General features: G+C 42.2%; 1 protein-coding gene across 2 annotated transcripts in view; it reads left to right on the top strand.

Annotated features, from left to right (window-relative positions):
* Positions 1–17,760, top strand: part of LOC311021483 (SH3 domain-binding protein 4) — a 34,186-nt gene extending 16,426 nt beyond the window's left edge. Inside the window, exons 2-5 of one of the 2 annotated variants that reach the window (XM_084022082.1) lie at positions 434–657; positions 1,706–4,059; positions 14,998–15,186; positions 16,247–17,760. In XM_084022082.1, coding sequence (XP_083878208.1) covers positions 537–657; positions 1,706–4,059; positions 14,998–15,186; positions 16,247–16,471 — 2,889 coding nt within the window. In that variant the 5' untranslated portion in view covers positions 434–536 and the 3' untranslated portion in view covers positions 16,472–17,760. The remainder of the gene's footprint in view (positions 1–433; positions 658–1,705; positions 4,060–14,997; positions 15,187–16,246) is intronic. The other variant, XM_084022083.1, reaches the window with a different exon arrangement.
* The last annotated feature ends 2,525 nt before the right edge of the window (positions 17,761–20,285 follow it).

The following is a 20,285-nucleotide window of genomic DNA, read 5'->3' as shown; positions in this document are numbered from 1 at the left end:
GGCCAAAACTGCAAGATGGAATTTCTTATCCTGTTTGTATTGATCTTGCTGTTGGTATAATTCTGTGCATGGAGATTTAAACTCTGGAAGATCAAAGTTATTCGGAAGACCTTAATCACACACATATTTATGCACATGTACTGGTGTTTATTGCAGTTTGTTGATTTTGTACTGCACTGAAAGCTCTTCAGCACAACACAGAAAGAACATTTTGATTTTAAAGTGGATTGAAAGTCTCAGCAAAAGCGTGATGAGCATGATCAGATCAACAAGAAACACTTCAAAAGAGAGATAGGACGGGAGTCTGGATGTTTCACACAGAACACTGATTTATTCCTTCTTATCTGAAGTGATAAATAAGCAAAGAAACCCTTCTAGGTAGATTTGTTTCATTAAATATGTTATATAATCCAATATTTTTTGTGTCTTTCAGAGATCATGGGAGGCTGCTGACATCCTACTTGGCCAATAGCAAAATAATTAATACATTAGAGTAGCCTGAACACGCAGGTTGGTGCACAGTGACAGCTCCGAACATGGCTGCCCATCGAATCAGAGCCACCACCAACAACACCTCCCTGCCACGCTGCAAGTCCGAGGGGACGCTCATTGATCTCAGTGAAGGAGTGTCAGAAGCCAGTCTCAATGATGTCAAAGGTCAGCTGCTCACACTGAAAAATGCAATTAATGGAAGATTTACCACCATCGTTTTAATGACATTCGAACTGGTGGATGCATTGTATGATTTGATTCTGTTGACTTTTTGTATGATGTGAAAATGTCTAAAACATGTACTGTAACTGTGTATCTGATCGGAAAATCTGGCAGGGGGACACTGAGAAAAGACTCCTTGTTTGTGTTTGTTGATGAGATATTGAACCATGTCTGGTGAAAGAGGTGAACAGGAAGTAGGTTCTTCTTTGCTCTATCTGTCTCCTCAGGAAACACAAACAGCAGGAGCAGATGAATTAGAGACAGATTAAGCAGATGTCTGTGGTCTTCTTTGTAGAAGCATCTGGTAGTGACAGTCCGTAGCTCCATGGAATAGGCTTTATTTCTTTAAAAGATGCTTAATGATGATGCTCATGTAAGCCTTAGAAATTATGATTTTTTTTCCTTCCGTAGTTGTGCATGAAATACATTTATATTAAACTGTCTAGGATTATAAAAGTTCTGACTGGGCACTCCCAAGTGGCTGTGTGGTAGACAACATGAGCACATTAGACACTGGACGATAGGAAAATATCAGGCCAAAATAATTGCGCTACACAATATTATCCCCATAATCATCAAATCTGCTTCTTTAGTGAAAAACAATCAAATTACCATACATCATAAGGTATCCCTGCATAAAGGATAAATCAATTGTATAGAATAGAATTATTTTTTGTGTCTTGTCATTTTGAAATCGGGCTCTATTTTTCACTTCTCTACCGTGATGGCGAGCTAGACAGCTTCATCAAGTCAATTGTGACAATATTTACTATTAACCTGATAATGGAAACTCACACGATCAACTTATTGTGAGTGTTTTGCGATAAAATCCTATATCCTCCCATTCTGACACTGAAATGAACTGGCTAAAAACAAATAATAGACTGCACCTATTTTATGCCATCAGAAAAATGTGAAAGACTCAGTAATCTTATCATTGCTACTACAAGATTTGATGTTGAGCCCACCTGACATTGTTTTTTTTTTCCAGTGCCTTCTCCCAGTGCCTTACGACTGGACGCTACTGCCTCCTTCGGCACTGCCAGGGAAGTCGTTGCCATTAAGGACTACTGCCCATCCAGCTTCACCACCTTGAAGTTCTCTAAAGGGGACCGCCTCTATGTTCTGGACTCATCAGGAGGAGAGTGGTGGTACGCCCACAACAACACAGAGATGGGTTACATCCCAGCAGCTTATGTGGAGCCCATCAACTACAGAGACTCGTCCTTCAGTGACAGTGGGATGATTGACACTGTTGGAGACTGTAACGAAGAGGCAGCCAAAGAAATGGACCTTCTAGGAGAGTGGGCAGGAGTGATTCTGAAACCAACCACCTTCCAAAACGGAAATCCTTTTGTAACAACCCATACCTCTACAAACCCTTTCCTTAACAGGGGTCCTCAGAGCTCACTCGATCAGAACAGTAATGAAAAATCAGTTGACCTCCTTCTGTTTGATACGCTCACTCCATCAGTGCCCAACTCCACCAGCAGCACTGCCATGAATGGTTTTGGCAGTGGCGTTTTTAACCCTCTTAGTCCCACTGTTGGGGTGGGGCAAACGTTGCGCAGGGACAACCCGTTTTTTAGAAGCAAACGGTCCTACAGTCTGTCTGAGCTGTCCATTTTACAGGCTCAGTCTGACGCTCCTCAGGCCTCCTCTGGTTTCTTCGGGGGCCTGAAAGCACCGGCGCCAGACCAGTTCCAGAGCAGGGAGGACTTCCGGACAGCGTGGCTTTCCCACCGCAAGCTAGCTAGGTCCTGTCATGACTTGGACTCGCTGGGTCAGAACCCAGGCTGGGGCCAGACACAGCCTGTTGAGACCAACATCGTCTGTCGGCTGGACAGCTCAGGAGGGGCTGTCCAGCTTCCGGACACCAACATCAGTATCCATATACCTGAAGGCCACGTGGCCCCGGGGGACACCCAGCAGATCTCGATCAAAGCTCTGCTCGACCCCCCGCTGGAGCTGAACAATGACCGGTGTACCACCGTCAGCCCTGTGGTGGAGATCAAACTTAGCAACATGGAGACTAAAACCACCGTAACCCTGGACATGAAAGTGTCTGTCGTGGTGAAAATGGATAGCAGGGAGACGACAGAAGTCTTGTGTGTCAGGAGTGATTGTAAAGAGGGACCGTACACCCCCATTCCTCAGGCGTACATGTATGGGGACACAGTCCAGGTGTGCCTGGATAACCTGGAGCCATGCATGTATGTGTGTGTTGTGGCTCAGTCCAAGTCCTTATCTCCAGACTCCACAGTTTGGGAGCATGTGGTTAAAAAGATTACCTTAGGAGTATATGGTCCTAAACATATTCACCCATCCTTCAAGACAGTTGTGGCTATGTTTGGCCATGACTGTGCCCCAAAGACATTATTGGTGAGTGAGTTAGGAAAACAGGCACAGTCTGCTCCATCAGTAGTGCTGCAGCTCTGGGGTAAACACCAGTTTGTCCTGTCCAAACCCCAGGACCTGCACGTTGGACTTTACTCCAACATGGCCAACTATGAGGTAAAGGCTAGTGACCAGGCCAGAGTTGTCCGGGGCTTCCAGGTTAAACTAGGCAAAGTCGGCAGACTTCTCTACATCATTGCCTCACGCAACACGGACGATGTTTCTGATTTCACCTTAAGGATCCAGGTCAAAGACGACCAAGATTGTATACTGGCTCAGTTTTGTGTCCAGACACCAACACCGCCACCCAAATCAGGCCCAAAGACATCAGTGCAGCGGCGATTTCTGAAGAAAAAAGAAGTCGGCAAGATAGTCTTGTCTCCTCTCGCCATCGCCACTAAGTACCCTGTTTTTCAGGACAGGAGAATAAATAACCTGAAGTTTGGAAAATTAATCAAAACTGTCATCCGGCAAACGAAAAATCAGTACTTGCTCGAGTACAAAAAAGGAGACTTTGTAGCTCTGTTGAGCGAGGAGAGGATCAAGCTGAAAGGTCAGTTGTGGACAAAAGAGTGGTATATTGGATATTATCAGGGCAAAATGGGATTTGTTCATGCAAAGAATGTGCTGGTGGTTGGCAAAGTTAAGCCCATTTACTTCAGCGGGCCCGACCTTACGACTTCATTGTTACTGGAGCAGATACTGAAGCCCTGCAAATTCCTCACGTACATTTACGCCTCCGTAAGAACTATACTGATGGAGAACATCGGCAACTGGCGAGTGTTTGCGGACGCCCTCGGATACGTCAACCTGCCCCTGACCCATTTCTGCCGTGCAGAGCTGGACAGCGAACCTGAGAGGGTCGCATCTGTGCTGGAGAAGCTGAAGGAGGACTGCAACAATGCAGAGAGCAAAGAGCGAAAGTCCTTCCAGAAAGAACTCCTGACTGTAAGTTACAACCTTGGCATCCTCCTCTGTTGCAGTGACTAAGCATTTTCTCAGTCATTGATTTGAGAAAATGCAAATTGTCCTTTGCTGTTTTAAAGTTTGAGTCACAGCTGAGCCATGTTTCCTTAATGCGTCAAATTAAATTGTCATGTGTTTCTGTCTATATCCTCCTAGTGGGATATTTCTCTCTCAAGAGTACAGTTGTTTCTTTCTCCTGTTATCTGCCCACAGCTGCTTGAGGCTTTAGGCTGTGGTCCAGTCTGTTAATTCTGCTGGGGGTGCAGTCGATAACTGCTGTGTAGGCATTGAGGTCTAATCAGGACTTGAGGAGCTGTGGAGGGCAGAAGCATACTTTGTTACTCAAGCAACAGACGCTCATATGAGGACAGAGTTAGCCTGTGTTGTATGTACGGTATGCCCATCTTGTGACTCAATTTGATTGCTCAGGCTACTTTAATTTTCTATTTTTATGTGCATATGAATCTAAGCTCACTGGGGAGGCGGTGGACAATAAAAGTGAAACAGGTTAATGAAACAGACACTTCCTCTTGTATTTACAGTATAAAGTAATTTTGGAGACGGGACCACAGGTACTGTATCAGTAGTGTGTCCTGTGACTGAAAATCATATAACCCTTCTTCTATAAAGAAATATATGTCAATAATAGAATAGTGTTTTAGACGGTAGCGATCCAGTACCGCCAGTACCTGATATATACTAGATGTACAATTTTTTTTATTATTATTAAAATAATACATCCTACACAAGCAAATTGGTAAAAAAAAAATCTTCAAATTTGCAACAAATTGGTCAAACGTTAAGCAGGAATTTTAATTCCAGTATATCATTTATATAGTATATGCATATACGTATAATTTAATTTATTTATTCTATGAACGATTTATTTATTTTTTAAGCCAAGTCAGAGACAATAGTTGGAATTTTACTTGATGTGTCTGCAGCAGACGAAGAGGCCTGTTCATGCCTCATGCTTTGTTTTTCAGTATATTGAGTTTTCTTCAGCCCTGAGCTGTGATAGTTCTACTTGGTGGTGCGTCTTCTGTCACAGAAATGTGGATTTTAGGACTTAGTTTTTCTCTGTCAGCATATTCTCCTACTGAGAGCCTGAGAGTCTGTCAGAGGTCATGGACGCACGGCAGCTGAAGTAACACGCAGCAGATACACTGTAATTTACGCAAGGTTGTAAACACTAGTTAGGACCATTTTTAGACAGAGAAACTACAGTATGGAAAAGAACATAATAAAAGGTGGCGACTGAAAATATGGCTTTGATGGAGTTCTGTACAATTCGTTTCTGAATATAGGTCTGTTTTTCCGTTTCATCTGTCAGGATTACACCTAAACTACTGATTACTGTGGGGACAAGGCACGCAACAATCCAGCAAATTTGAGATCGAGAGGACTTTGTTTAACCAACTCAAATATTCAGTTTGTTCCATGCTCAAACATCTGATGTTTGCTTTTGTCCTCTGCAAAATGGATTTTGTTGCGTGTGTGGGCCTCAGACTGAAGCTGAATGAGTCTAGAGACTGTCAGATTAAATCCTCATCTTCCTCTCCTCTTGAAAATGTTCTGTCACTTAAGAAAATCTCTCATGATTTGTCGGACTCGGTGTCATTTGACATGGACGGAAGTCTATTTTTAGAAGAAAGCAAACTAAATCAAAACCACTGTGGTCCCTTTCTTTGTGCTCAAATGGCATGAAATCCATTGTGGTCGGCTGTGATTGTTGGTGGAGAAAGGGGTCAGCAGCAGTGCATGTGCACACATACAGTGTATTTGTTCTGCATTCTGCTTCTTAGGCTGGTCAGTGTCGCCTGTACACATCTGTCATAACATAAATGATAAACAGAATATCACAAGGCCCCAGGGAATAGATTGTTAGCTTGTTGAATATGTTTATAGATGTGAGAGAGACAGAAATGTGAGGTGAATTGTGTTTGTCTAGGCTACTTGTGTTTAAGAAAGTTTGTGTTTTCTTTGTGCTTTAGCTGATTAGTAACCAACATATTTGCAAGTTCACTTGTTAACAGGAATAACATGCACCAACTGCAGTAAGGTGTCATTAAAGTTGAACCTGAAGCGAACAATGTACTTTCTCCCACATGCATAGCCACAGACCGTGACCATTAGTATGATTTGATAATGCTGCAGATTCTTTTAGATTCTTTTTAGATTCTGGTGCAACCTTTACGGTGAGCAGTGAAGAAGCGTCTTATTATGTTGTATGTTATGACATCACATGACTGATGTTTGCGTTTTCCAGAGAAGCTTTTGCATAAGTTACTTTTAACCTTGTTTGAAATTTTACTTGATTTGTAATAAGTCTGGAGGTTGTTGTGTCTACAGAATAATTCACAACAGTCCATCATGGACTGAAGCATTGGTTTTCTTTATTTATTCTGGATGTTCCCAAGTGATAATATCTATGAGAAAGAAGATACCATCCTAAATGTATCATATGATGTGAGCCTTGAGTAGAGGCTGTGTTGTTGTTGTTGTTGTCAGCGGGTGATGGAAAGGATCCAGGTTGTGTCGGTATTGGATCTCAGGCCTGCAGATGTTTCCTGCTTCATTGTTCAGAAACTAAACAGAAGCGCCAGTTGTGGACCTGCAGGCGCCTGCAGTCCCTATGACTTCCCACAATCCTCCTTGACCCAGACCACCTCTGCACATATGTCCATTCACAGTTAACTGTCACACTGACAGTTGTTCTCTATTAGATAACCGTTAATGATTCCTGTTTATTGTCAGCATAAGGCAGCATTACACGTGGGCATTATCCACAATTCATTTGATTGACTAATACTCGTTACAATAATGAGTTTAGATACATTTCATTGAAGCAGCACTTGTCGTGCTGTGGTTTTTCACATGTAAACATCCAAGCCTAATATCTGCCACATTGTGAGAAACACAACTGTGTTTGTTCAGATACTCTTGCAGTTGGATCTAAAAATGTTAACACGTGGACTGTCTTTTTATGAATTCAAATAATTGCTGCAGAAAATGCACTCTCTTCGAAGGCTGGAATCCTGCTTCGCCAGGCTGCATTTAAGTGGACACATACGTGTGTTTTTCTTTCATATTCATACAGATCGGCAGTATAATGTACGTGTCCACAATGTAAAGGAAAAAATGGTAGAAGAAATCAGGAAATGGTGACAGTGTAAACAAACCACTGCAGTGAACGTGAGATGAGAATGAAAATGGATTTATGCACATTTGATACATCGCGTTAGAAAATAATGAAAAAATGTTATCTTTCTGAATTCCCCAAAACGTTTTCACGCAGGCTTGTGGTGGTATTTTTGCCTGTCGAAAAATAATTGATCGCTAAATGGAAACCTCCATTGTCAGTACTGACATAGTGAACCTTTAACTCACATGCCTGATCAGCTGCTTTTGCCTTTTGTGTGTTCTTGTATATTCACATAATGCATGAATGGTTGTTTTCTCTAAACTAGCTAAAAAGAACAGCTAAATCTTTCACCATTGAAACTAATTCCAGAGGACCGCTCCATTTTTCTCTTGTAGATAAGTAAGATGGCAAAGCTGACTTGTTTTTTGTTTTCCAGTTTGCAACCTCGTCTTCTGTTCTCTGTTTGGAAAGGACTGATTATTTCAGCTCGCAGCGTTTTCGGAAGGCGTGGCCTTTTGTCGTGAGCTGATTACTTGGCCGTACTGTATTCTGCAGAGCCCTGAAGCACCGAATTACACCAAATTCAACAATGCATGTCCTTCAGCCTCATTAAGTTAATGGTTTAAATTTGTCTGAGTTATTTTTATGGTTTAAGACTCGTTTTAGGTGTCATATATGTTGTTTCAGGATGAATTAGAAGTTTTATTCACAGTTTCATTATGGCATGTGTGTTTTGGATTTTGTTGCAAATATTGTGTTAAGTTGGGAGTCACACATTATTATTGCTGCCTTTCTTGGTCAAGACACTTTTGAAGAAGAGGTTCAATTAATCTTTCCTGATTTTATGACTGCGGCTATAAGAAATATTTCTAATGGTTCAAATGAGTCTGTGTAATGTGAAAGCTGTCAGATCCACAGAAAATGATCACCCATCCCTGCAGTACCCCTCAACTCTATAGAGCGTCATAGTGTCTTAACGCATTGTTTTGGTTTTATGGCACTCATCTTTACTGTTCAGATTCAGATTCACTCTACAGCATTTTGCTCAACGTGGGTTGTTTACAAATGTGCTTCATACATAAATTGGGTTCTGACTTTGACACTCTCACTGCTTGGCATCATTTTCAGAAACAAAGCTGTACAAACCCACTGCACACTACCTGCTCAGTAGCAGATAGCAGCTAAAGAGGCAGGTATTTACCTCAGGAGTTGGTAGAGGCCAAAAACAGAGCTAAAAGAGAGTCAAAGGTAGACACAAACAGCACTTCTAGACAGTTGACATATTCATTTTATTTTGTCTCGTTATATTATTTTCTTATGTTTTGTCCAAGTGTGTGTCCATTTTTCTCTTTTGTTTGGGGTTGTTTTTGTAGTACTTTGCCAAAGTGTAAAACATATTGTGAGGAAATTACCTAATTTCAACAAGGCATTGTAAAATGACTGTCAATAGGCAGGCCTGTACATGTCCTCCGACTCTGTTTCGCTCTTAAGATGCTGATATCTTTTGGGATTTACACAGGAATTTAAAATGCAAAGTAAAAAGGCATCCTCTCGCTCTCTCTCTTCTCTCCCCCCCTCTCTGCTCGTGTCCTGCTGTAACCTCTCTCTACACACTGTTGTTTTTACACACTTAGGTTTTACAGTAAAATGGAACTCTACTTTTCAAGATATTTTGCCACACAACTCATGCTCGAGACAGCCCAGATTGTCATTGCAGCATCAAGTACACATATTTATGAGCAGTGGGCATTGGGCAAAACGGACATGAAATGTTTATTCTACCTCCCAGTCCATCCCTTCAGCCGCCTCTCTCTTCCATGTACCCATGCACACTGTTGCCATTGTAACGTCTTTCCTTTTAGTTCCAGTCAACTTCCCGGCCCACTCATTCACCTGCTTCCCATTTCCCCTAATAAGCCCAGTAGTACACTGTCTGTCACCTGTCCCTGTCTCTGTCATTGCCTTCATTACAGAAATTAAAACAAGATTTATTAATGTGCATGAATATTGAAAATACAATATTTAAGCCAACATTTCCAAATATTTCAAGCAAATATCTGAACCGGCAATCCATCCAAGTGGACCGACTGACTGAGTGAGTGCTGTGACTGAAAACCATGTTTATGCATTAATCAACGGCAACAGTATTGTTCTCTTTTTTTACAAAAGTGTCTATTTCCTTAGTGTTTTCATAGTTCGTAGTGGACCAGACACTCAATTTTCACTCATTTATTACTTTCTATTAACATGATTAGAATAAAACTGAATGTGAGTTTCTCTCCTGCTATACCTTCCTGACTTCCTCCAAAGCTTCTGTTGGTGAAGAAAGAGAGTTACCAGAAAAATGCCCTCCTCCTCTCTCACCCTGCTCTTCCTCCTCTTGCCCACAGACGGTGAACTGACAGCAGATTTATTAACTTTATTTATCTTGGGGCATGAGATCACAGAGGTGAAACTTTTGTCTTGGTGCTAAAAGGTGAGTTTCATTTCGAAGCTCTCATTCAGCAATGCAGTCGAGCGTCTAACCCTGTTGAATTATTTGCAGTGAGAGCAATGTGGCAGATAGAACCTGGGAATAATATCATCCTATTTCTGGAGAAGGACTCTGAAAACTAAAGCCACAACCGGGCCCACAAATCTAGATTTGAGTTTTTCCACCATCTTCCTCTGTTCCTCCCTCTCCCCTCCTTCACTGACTGGGTGTGGCAAACGGCTGCTTTTGGAATAATTGACTGAACAACAGATCACTCGCTCTCTGGAGACTTTGGTCTTGTTTGGGAATGTGCAAGTTATTTCCGAGCCAGTTTACGAAGAATAAAGGGAGTTCACTTGTTGGGTGCCAACAAGTGGAGAAAAAAGTGCCAAAACCAGGACCCACAATCTTAAATCTGTCCCAGCACCTCCAGGTTTTGCTTCTGAGATTGAAGTTTGTTCACAAAAAAGTTAGAGACGAGAAAGCAGGTTTAAAACTGGAAAAGGAAGGAAATTGTTGCTAAGATGGAAAGGTGGAGGAAGCCAGATGGAAACTTGAGATGGGATAGAAAAATAGTAAGAGGAGATTGAATGGGAGAGATTGTGAGTGTCAATTATGTAGCTGAGAGAAAAAACTGAAACAGGATGACAGAAGAAACGAATCATTTATCAAAAAGCTCAAAAGGGTTTAGTTTTGCTGTTTTCTTTGAATGAGAAAGCAGGGGGGGCTGTGTGTGTGTGTGTGTGTGTGTGTGTGTGTGTGTGTGTGTGTGTGTGTGTGTGTGTGTGTGTGTGTGCGTGTGTGTGCGTGTGTGTGTGTGTGTGTGTGCGTGTGTGTGTGTGTCTTGATGTGCGGCTACAGACATGATTGGTTTCCACCATCAACGTTATCTCTGGAAATATGTCTGCAGGAATTTTCTTCTGGTTTTGACAAGCAGATAATTTATGCGGGGGGGAGCTGTGGGGCTTCAGTGCGCTGATTGCTGAGCTTGTGAAACAAACTCTGTGACATTTAACCAAAGCGTGCACACACACACAAACACACAGACTCAAATGCACACACAATGAATCCCAATCCCATCCACATAGACTAGCTGGCATTTAAACAAAGCAGAGCATTTAATTCCGCCACTCTGTCTCTGTGTGTTGTTGCAGTGCAAAGGAACTGTTTGAATTGCTGTAACGACAGTGCACTCGGCTACGTCTACTGCAGTGCGATTATTAGTTTTAAAATCAAGCTGGAGACTCAGGGCACCACGCTCCGTGATAAATACTTTACAATGTGCCATCAAAGATTTAAAGCGGCCACAATGTTTCCAACCAGCAAGACGTGCCAGGAAAAGACCAAAGTGCAGCTCCACAAAACTCCTTAATGCGCTGACCAGTGAACTTGTCTCCATTACATTTTACAAAAAGGGAAATTCAACATACACTGTGCTTTCATAAAAGGTGTTAATCACCATCTCTTCCTTAAGTGTTATAGTTCTTTCTTGACCTTGGAAATATTAGTTTCACATAATAATCTCAGGGTCCAGATCAAACCCCATCTGCTAAATGAAGGCCATGAGATGCAGTTGTGAGTGCTGAAAACCCAAGTAAGTGGTCTATCGGAGTTGACATTATTTCCTCAGTTTTAACTCTTGCTGAAACGATTAATCAACTTTTTTTTATGGTCACTTGTTTCAATGGGTTTTCAAGCCATTATTGGGAAACAAATCCAAAAGGTTGTTAGTTCCATTCCATCAAGATGTTTTGCTTGCATGTCATCGGCGACCACAAGTCCCATTGTTTTGTTTGTTTGTCCCTCCTGTTGTTTTTAAATGTGCTATAGACTTGACTATGCATTACAATATCGTATCCAGCACTTCATTGACAAACTACACTGTGGACTAAAACCTTGCAATTGGCATCAGTTCATTAGGCTATACGGTCGGCAAGAGAGTAGTGAGTGAGCAGACTATGGAATAAAACTGGCGGTCCTGTGTTTTGAGTCATACTCACAGTATGTAGAGCTACCACATAGCCAGTAGAGGCGCTAGTGGACCAGGAGACTAATGTTAAACACAAAATACGTTTCTTGTCAAAGATTTCACCTTGTTAATAGTGCAGGCTACTGATTTTTCATTACACTAGGACAGACGACAAAAGGAAAACGTTGTTAATTTGACAAAGAGCCGACTCATTTGCTGCTGACACCCGATTCCACCAACTCAGTGAATTAATCCAGTTTAAAGATCCGGCTGTTCAGACAGACCGTCATTTCTTACTAAACAAACAATGTCATAGGTGTGCTCCAGATAACAATGTTATCAAATATTGGTTGAATAAATATGAATGATTACATGCTCACAAAAAAGTCACAACCACAAAGTATGATGACGAGATCGGGGCCTTTCCAATGCAGCTTCTAGAGCCGGTTGCGATGCACGTGTGTGAGGATCGTCCCAAACATCCCGACCCGCCAGGTTGATTCTCCTGACAGGAGACCGGCAAAACAAATTATATACAGTCCATAACTCTTCTGCTGTCCATAAAATGTTTTCAGAAACACATTTCGGTGAACTATTTTCGTAAAATAAGAGAAAGTTTTTGCTTTTTTTCAAACCTTTCGTAGACCATAGCTTTAACAGGACACATCAGACATGGCTTTTTAGGCTCATTTCATTCGGACAAATGGAAAAAAGAGGTGCAGGAAACTATCAAGTAGTGTGACGGATTAAGCCTCAGATTCACCAGATCATACTCTGCTTGCAGCAAACACCAGTTTTGCATATGAGGAATGCAAAGTAGAAAAACAGATTTCAAACGAAGCTCTGCTGCTCCTTAAGATCCTGGATCTGTTCCTGCATGTTCTTAAATCATAAACTGTGGTGAAGGATCTTCTCATGTATCTCTTGGCAAGAAAGTGAATGCACTTCCCATGAAAACTGAGCTAAAAAAAGATATTTGTGAAAAGTTGTAACTATAGATGACTACAGACACAATCTTGATGTTTATTCTAAATTAAAACATTTGCTTTACTTGTGGCGAATAAACAAAGCAGACGATTGTTACCAAGCAGAACCCCTGTGCAGTGACAGACTTAAACCTTTAGTGAGACAGGAAGTAATCCCCTTTACTTCCTGTCGTTGTTATCCAGTGAGGAAACAGGTGCTTGTCAAAGAGTTTCTCCCGGACAGCCTCTTCCCCTCCACATCCACAAACAAACAAACGTGTGATGCCGGTGCAGTCGGTCACTTGGAGTCAAAATAAAAACACAAAAAGTGTCCAAAAGTGTCTGTGAACTGAATTTGAGTAATGTGATTTGGTAGCAGTGCAGTGTCCCTGGAGAGCAGTCAGCAGCGCCTGATTGGCTCACAGCGGCTGCTATCTCATCCTCTGGTTTCATCTCAAAGTGAAAGAGGCTGCTGGAGCATGGCAACTGCATTCCTCAGCCCCGTCCTCCCTCCATCACCCTCCCCCCTTCATATCCTGTCGTTCCACACATTCCTGCACATGGAACCCAAGCCCAAACTGCAGCTTTAAATTCACCTTCGCTCTGTCGAGTCTGCAAGTCAAAGGCTGTGTAGTGTTTCTGTCCGTCAGTCTTCGGGAGGACTGATGAGTTTTCGACCTGGAGAATGAGGACATGTGATCCAGTTTTATATCTTTAAGCAATATTTTTGTTGCAGCAGTTTTTACCTTTTGTGAAACACTTTGTATCTTGATTTTTCAAAAGTTCTAAACAATAAAGACTAATTATAATGAATAGTTCTAATAATACGTTTAAGGGCTAGGGGATGTATTATTTGAATGAGGATCTTCACAAGTATAGACATTTCTCTGTGTGTGTGTGTGTGTGTGTGTGTGTGTGTGCGTGTGTGCGTGTGTGTGCGTGTCTGTTAATGTGGTGCATGAATGAAGTGTATCCATGAGTGCAAATGTACATGTGTTATTTAGTATTTGCAAATTCCCACTCTCATTGACATGAGACTGGATCTCCACAGTGACATGGGCAGAACTGGTGGAGACAGGGAGGTTACAGAGGCTGATGGGAGGAGCTGGTGTCCAGACCAGTTATAGCTAAAGAAACAGGAGCCACATTGGCACATCCCAGTTTGCTTCCTCATTGGTTTTCCTCACTTGGAGCAGTGCCTGAGGTTTCACATGATGCTGTCTAAACTTTGGTGCGGAGCAAGAAAGCTTGATGAGTATTGTTCATCCCTGACCCTGATGTTTCTCGAACGCCACCCTCATGACAAACAGCTAAACATGGCTGATGCTAAAAAGTGCTTTAGACTTTTATGTGGTTGAATACAGCACTTGTTGTGCCCCGCGTGTATCATTGTCTTCATCAGTATTGGTTACCAGTCATTTTTCTCAGTTCAGATGTAACATAAATCCTGTGGGTTGCTGTTGAAGCAACATGAGGCTCTTATTTCTATTTCCACCAGAAAGCATCTGAGAAATGCACAAAGCTGAGATTTGCAGGGGGATTTAGGAGGCAGGCTCTGGAAAATAGGATCAAGTCACTGGAATGAAACCTGTAGATGTACATTTATTAGTCTCTATGTAGTGGTTGGTTTTAGTGAGACTCTACTGACTTCTGCTCAGTTTCCAGCACTAGACTCCTTGTTAACAATTTGATGTTGCTGTTAAAAGAATTTTCTCGTAAACGAATAAATTCACCCAAGGAGGAGATCGGAGACAAAAGTAAAGTCGAAGTCTGACTTTAATCTTGATCAAGAGGAGCAGTTACAGTGCAACAACGTGTGAGGATGCTACAGAGAAAGTGCTCAAATCACTGTTTTGACTTGAGTCTTTTAAAGGCACAGGAGGTAACGCGTCATTGAAAACATGAGTACTACAAGACATCATGTGCACAGGGCCCCTGATAACGGTTAGCTGTTCTGCAGGATAGCTTTAGGCCCTGTGCAGGTCGTTAGTGGAAATACTAAAGTCATTAACAGTTCAGCGTATATGTACCAAAGTCATGGACAGTTCAATATATGCTTTAAGGCATGGGGCCTCCTAAGACATGGGACCTCAGAGGTCACCGTGGATGCTAAAGTCGTAAAAATACTGAGACCCCTAAAGCTCTAACACAAACAGAAGACACTAAAACCATGTGGTTATACAAAATTCTTATAACAGTTGCCCTCTCTCTTAGCATGTCCACTGATTCAGTCAGACATTGTAGCTGATATTGCTTCACGATTCATTCCCCACAGGTCTCTAGAATCCACTTCCACTATTTCAGGCCTTGCTTTTCTCTTGTATTTATCCCCCTCAGTCTAAAGTCCGCTTGTGTCCTTTCTCTGCAGGCTCTGTTGAAAATGGACTGTCAGGGTCTCGTCGCCAGGCTGGTCATGGACTTTGTCCTCCTGACCACAGCCGTGGAGGTAGCTGGACGCTGGAGGGAACTGGCCGAGAAGCTCGTCAAGGTTTCACGCCAGCAGATGGATGCTTACGAGGCGCCGCACCGTGACAAGAATGGGGTGGTGGACAGTGAGGTACGTCCATCTTAAAGGAGATCCCCTTTTGTCATCTACACACATACTTTTAATCCAGTGTGATTACATACAAAGTCAATGCAAAGATGCACACAAATTTGCATAATTCCTCCTGTTGTGACTGACATCCTGACTAGAGCCCGACCAATAAAGGATTTTGAAGGCCGATACCGAAATATTTGTTGATTTAAAAATCTGATATTCCGCTATATCGGCCCATATATATATATATTTTTAATTTCAGAAACACGTAACAAAACATTAACAGATTTCCCTAATGTTAGTTATTTGTAAGTCCTTTGAACAAAAACATAATAACAACAACAACCAAACACAAAGTTACCAGTATTAAAAGACTTGGTAAGCTTCATAAATATAACTTCGAACAAGACTGGAGACAAATTCTGTTAAGTTCTATGAGGGTGTTTCGTCCGTTTTTATTTTATTTATTTTTTTATCGGCCATTATAAATGCCGATACCGATAGTAACCGATAGTTGCCCACCGATATATCGGTCGGGCTCTAATCCTGACATTATTTAATCAAAAAATGTAGCCATCTGTGGGCACCTAGGGCTCTGGTGGTAGCTCATAGTTGTTCAGACGAAACTCTTTGTGTATTATAAGTGTGTCTGAACCATAGACTGGGGTATTAACAATAAGGTAGCTGCAATATTAATGCCAAATTACATTATTGAGTGTTTGATGCAGCTTTGTTGCAGCTATATTTTTTTAGCATAGCTTAGCATCAATAGCAAGTATTTTAAAAGTTGTTTGCTTGTCATCTTGTGGATAGACATTACAAAGCATGAATTATTAGTTGTATAGAGTAAGTATAGATTTATTTCGGCATCCTTTTTATTCATTTGTTACAATTAAATTGGAGCAAAATATGTTTATTTTAAATGCTCGATACTGTAAAAAATATATCTGGGACATCCACAACATGTAACAAGCAGCCCACACTACAACCTGACCATCGTGTTCACATCCATGTACAGAGTGTATAGACGTGTCGGTGTATCAGCAGATCCCAAGTTGTTTGTTCTCTCTGTCTGCAGGCCATGTGGAAGCCGGCGTATGACTTCCTGGTCACATGGGCCGCTCAGATCGGCGACAGCTACAGAGATGTGATCCAGGAGCTGCACATGGGCTTAGACAAGATGAAGAACCCCATCACCAAACGCTGGAAACACCTGACCGGCACGCTCATCCTGGTCAACTGCCTGGACGCCCTGCGGAGCTCCGCCTTTAGCCCCGCCGCTCAGGACGACTATGCCATCTGAACTCTCTCCCCCATGACTCTGTGTTAATCCAGCCGGTGTTCACGCCAGCTCACCCTGCTCCTCTGGAGCATTCGAAAGGTTACACCGTTTGAAATGCTGCATATCAGCTATCTGCTCACAATTCCACTACTGCTGTCGTACGTTGTTTTGTTCCCGCGGCGCTGCCTTCAGCTCCTCTTGCCCAGGGGAACGTCGTTTGACGGCCCCCCCAACTCTCTGGCTGCCAGCCAAACAATACAGTCCCGTATGGAGCTTGCAGTATTCACAAAGACTTTTTTAATAGTTCCTGTCTTGCATAGTTATGTATTTTTGTACTCTTATTAAGGCACAGCTTTTTTTAAGCAACACTTTGAACCCTTTGGTTAAAAACTGTGGATAGAACACCAAGAAAGACACTTTTTAAAAACAAAGACACTTTTAGATATTGTATCCTTGTTAACGTAGCCTTGTCACATGTGTCAATTATGTTTTATTTATTTGTACATCAAAATTCTTCTCTTCTTCAGGTTCTCGCTCACTGTGGTCCTACTCTTTTCAGACATCCAAATATTCAGCTGTCGGTTTTTTTTTTAAGACCTGGTGCAGAAGAAAACAGAATAATATATTAATTTTGTTTGAATCAAGCTCTCCGATAGTGCCAAAACGTTAAGTCAATTAATAGAATAATCATTGTACAGAAAATTAAATGGAGTAAATAGTCTAAATTGATTGAATTGAGAACAATCTCTGGTTCAAACTTGTCAGATGTGATAATTTCATCCTCAAATTTGTAAACATCCATTGAAAAAACAATCTCAACTCCCTCACTTCTGGTGCTTTTGAGCATATCTCATGGTCTTCATCAGCAGATTCAGTTTACTCAGTTGCTATTGATCTTTTGTAGATGTTCACTCTCTACATAGACAAGAAGTCCGAGAGGTGGTCAATCTGCTGATGAGTGAAAGCTCCTGAACAAATGAGTTAGTAGACTGTGAGTTTTTTTGTCAACCATTAATCTTTTGATAATGTTTTCAATTAAAAACAAATGTCAGCCTTGCCTTCTGTATAACAACCAAACTGTAGCTACTCATTTCTCAACACCTGTATTTCTTTTGTCCCACGGTAATGATTTTCTACCAACGCTTGCCAAAAACAATGTTGAGACCACTGTTGTGATGACACTGTCTGTCAAAGCTTCTGGTTAGGTTTGATCTCAGTGCTGCATACTGTATAATGTGGTGAGATTGAAAACCTTTTCTGTGACTGCATACTTTTGTGGAAAATAATAAAATGTAAGTATTTGGACACACCATTTGTTAGTTTGTACCTCATCATAAACAGAGAGGAGATTCAGGTAACAGTGTCAGGATGTTTGTAGGCCAGTTAGCATTGACCAATCACATTTGAGCGGGTTTTGTTTGCAAGCAGATGTGGAGGGCGGAATATGTGAAACACGTTGGCTGAAATACAATCTGAACCCATTGTCTGTTGTCTGATGACGAATTAGCATTTTATTAATCTCTTTAAACAGATATTTGCATATAAATGCAGATGCAATCCGGTCAAAGACGTTATCTCACATCTCCAACTCCATTCTTGCGTCTCAAGTTGCTAATCGAACTATAAACAATGACGGTGCATGGAAGAGTAAGTCTTGGCCCGGATATCATCCAGATATCCACTGGCTACACTGGAACCCCCTGATATATTGCCCGTTGACTCTTGAGGTTGAATCGTCTGACCCCTAACTGATGGGTTCGGAGATTGGATTGTACCTGTTTCTGGCTGCAGTCTGTTGTGACAGGTTGCTTGTAACCACAGTATCACTGTCAGGAGGTTTCCTTATCTGAAACGGGAGGGCACCATGTTTTGTTTGTCAGCATTCTGTTTGTGGAGAAGACCCCGACAATACAGTGAACATGCAGTGGAAGTTAGACGGGACAGTGCTGGAGGCAAGACAGGCCTCTGTGTACTGAGCGAGGTCAAAAAAACTGAAGGAGAAAGATAAGTGAAAAGGAGGATTCTCCATCAGAGAAGTCTTGATGATCTCCAGCAGCGCACCCGCTTATCTTCATGCTGCCTTCATCATTTCACATGTCTTATGTTTAAGAGATCTGAGAACTGCTGCAGCCTCAAAAAATGTAAATTGGAGCTGACTCGCGGTTTCCCAGCAGGAGAGCTCTCCTGGAGGTAGTAACAATCATGTTCTTGCTGGAACAAAAATAAAAGTAAACATTTTCAGAAAGTAACATTTTGGATGGATGAAAAGTATTTTCTTGCATGGTGACACAATGTTTGTTATTGCAGATAACCGGTCAACACAGTCGTTGCTGCAACTGTCAATCACATCACACTGTCCACTGCAACCTGCTTCTCCATTCAGATAATTGGGAGGATTTCTACATAAAATTGTGTGTAGCTTCTGAGCCGCATTTTCTCCGCCCATTCCTTTGTCCATTTCCTGCTCTCACTCTCTGTGCTGTCAAAGCTTACAGACCTTAATTAAATACACAGATTAATGGAGGAGAAAAAAAGAGCCAGAAGGAATGGAATTAAATACAGCAGAGTTTGGGCTGATATGCTTCAAATCCCAGCCTGGAGTGCTGGTAATGAGCTCCCCTAGGGTGACAGGCCTTACAGAACAGCACACAGCTCTGTACTCAGCTTCAAAATCCAGGGATAATCTGTGCAAAGAGGGGACTCGGGGGCGGCTCATTCAACACATTGACTTTTCATTGTCATGTCCAACATGTCCGGGCTTTGAATTCCCTCAGATTTATCACTGCTCATGTTGCATCAGGCTTTATTTTCTAAATACATACACTATATTGCCAATATGTATTCACTCACCTGCCTTGATTTGCATATAAATCATAAGTGACATCCCATTCTTAATCCGTAGGGTTTAATATGACGTCGGTCCACCCTTTGCAGCTATAACAGCTTCAACTCTTCTGGAAGGCTTTCCACAAGGTTTAGGAGGTTGTTTATGGGACTTTTTGACCATTCTTCCAGAAGTGTATTTGTGAGGTCACACTGATGTTGGACTGGAAGGCCTGGCTCTCAGTCTCCACTCTAATTCATCCCAAAGGTGTTCTATCGGGTTGAGGTCAGGACTCTGTGCAGGCCAGTTAAGTTCATCCACACCAAACTCTCTCCTCCATGTCTTTATGGACCTTGCTTTGTACACTGGTGCACAGTCATGTTGGAACAGGAAGGGGCCGTCCCCAAACCGTTCCACAAAGTTGGGAGCATGGAATTGTCCAACATCTCTTGGTATGCTGAAGCATTCAGAGTTCCTTTCACTGGAACTAAGGGGCCAAGCCCAGCTCCTGAAAAACAACCCACACCATAATCCCCCTCCACCAAACTTTACACGTGGCACAATGCAGTCAGACAAGTACCGTTGTCCTGGCAACCGCCAAACCCAGACTCGTCCATCTTATTGCCAGATGGAGAAGAGTGATTGGTCACTCCAGAGAACGTCTCCACTGCTCTAGAGTCCAGTGGAGGCGTGCTTTACACCACTGCATCCAACGCTTTGCATTGCACTTGCTGATGTATGGCTTGGATGCAGCTGATTGCCATGGAAACCCATTCCATGAAGCTCTCTACGCTGTTCTTGAGCTAATCTGAAGGCCACATGAGGTTTGGAGGTGCTCTGTCATTTTATGTGGTCTACCACTTCTTGGCTGAGTTGCTGTCGTTCCCAATCTCTTCCACTTTGTTCTAATCCCACTGACTGACTGGAATATTTAGGAGTGAGGAAATTTCCCGACTGGACTTGTTGCACAGGTGGCATCCTATCACAGTACCACGCTGGAATTCACTGAGC

This window comes from Eutrigla gurnardus (genome assembly GCF_963514095.1).
Source record: "Eutrigla gurnardus genome assembly, chromosome: 12".
NCBI lineage: Eukaryota > Metazoa > Chordata > Actinopteri > Perciformes > Triglidae > Eutrigla > Eutrigla gurnardus.
Note: the sequence above shows the minus strand (reverse complement) of the source record. Positions and strands in the feature narration are given on the sequence as shown.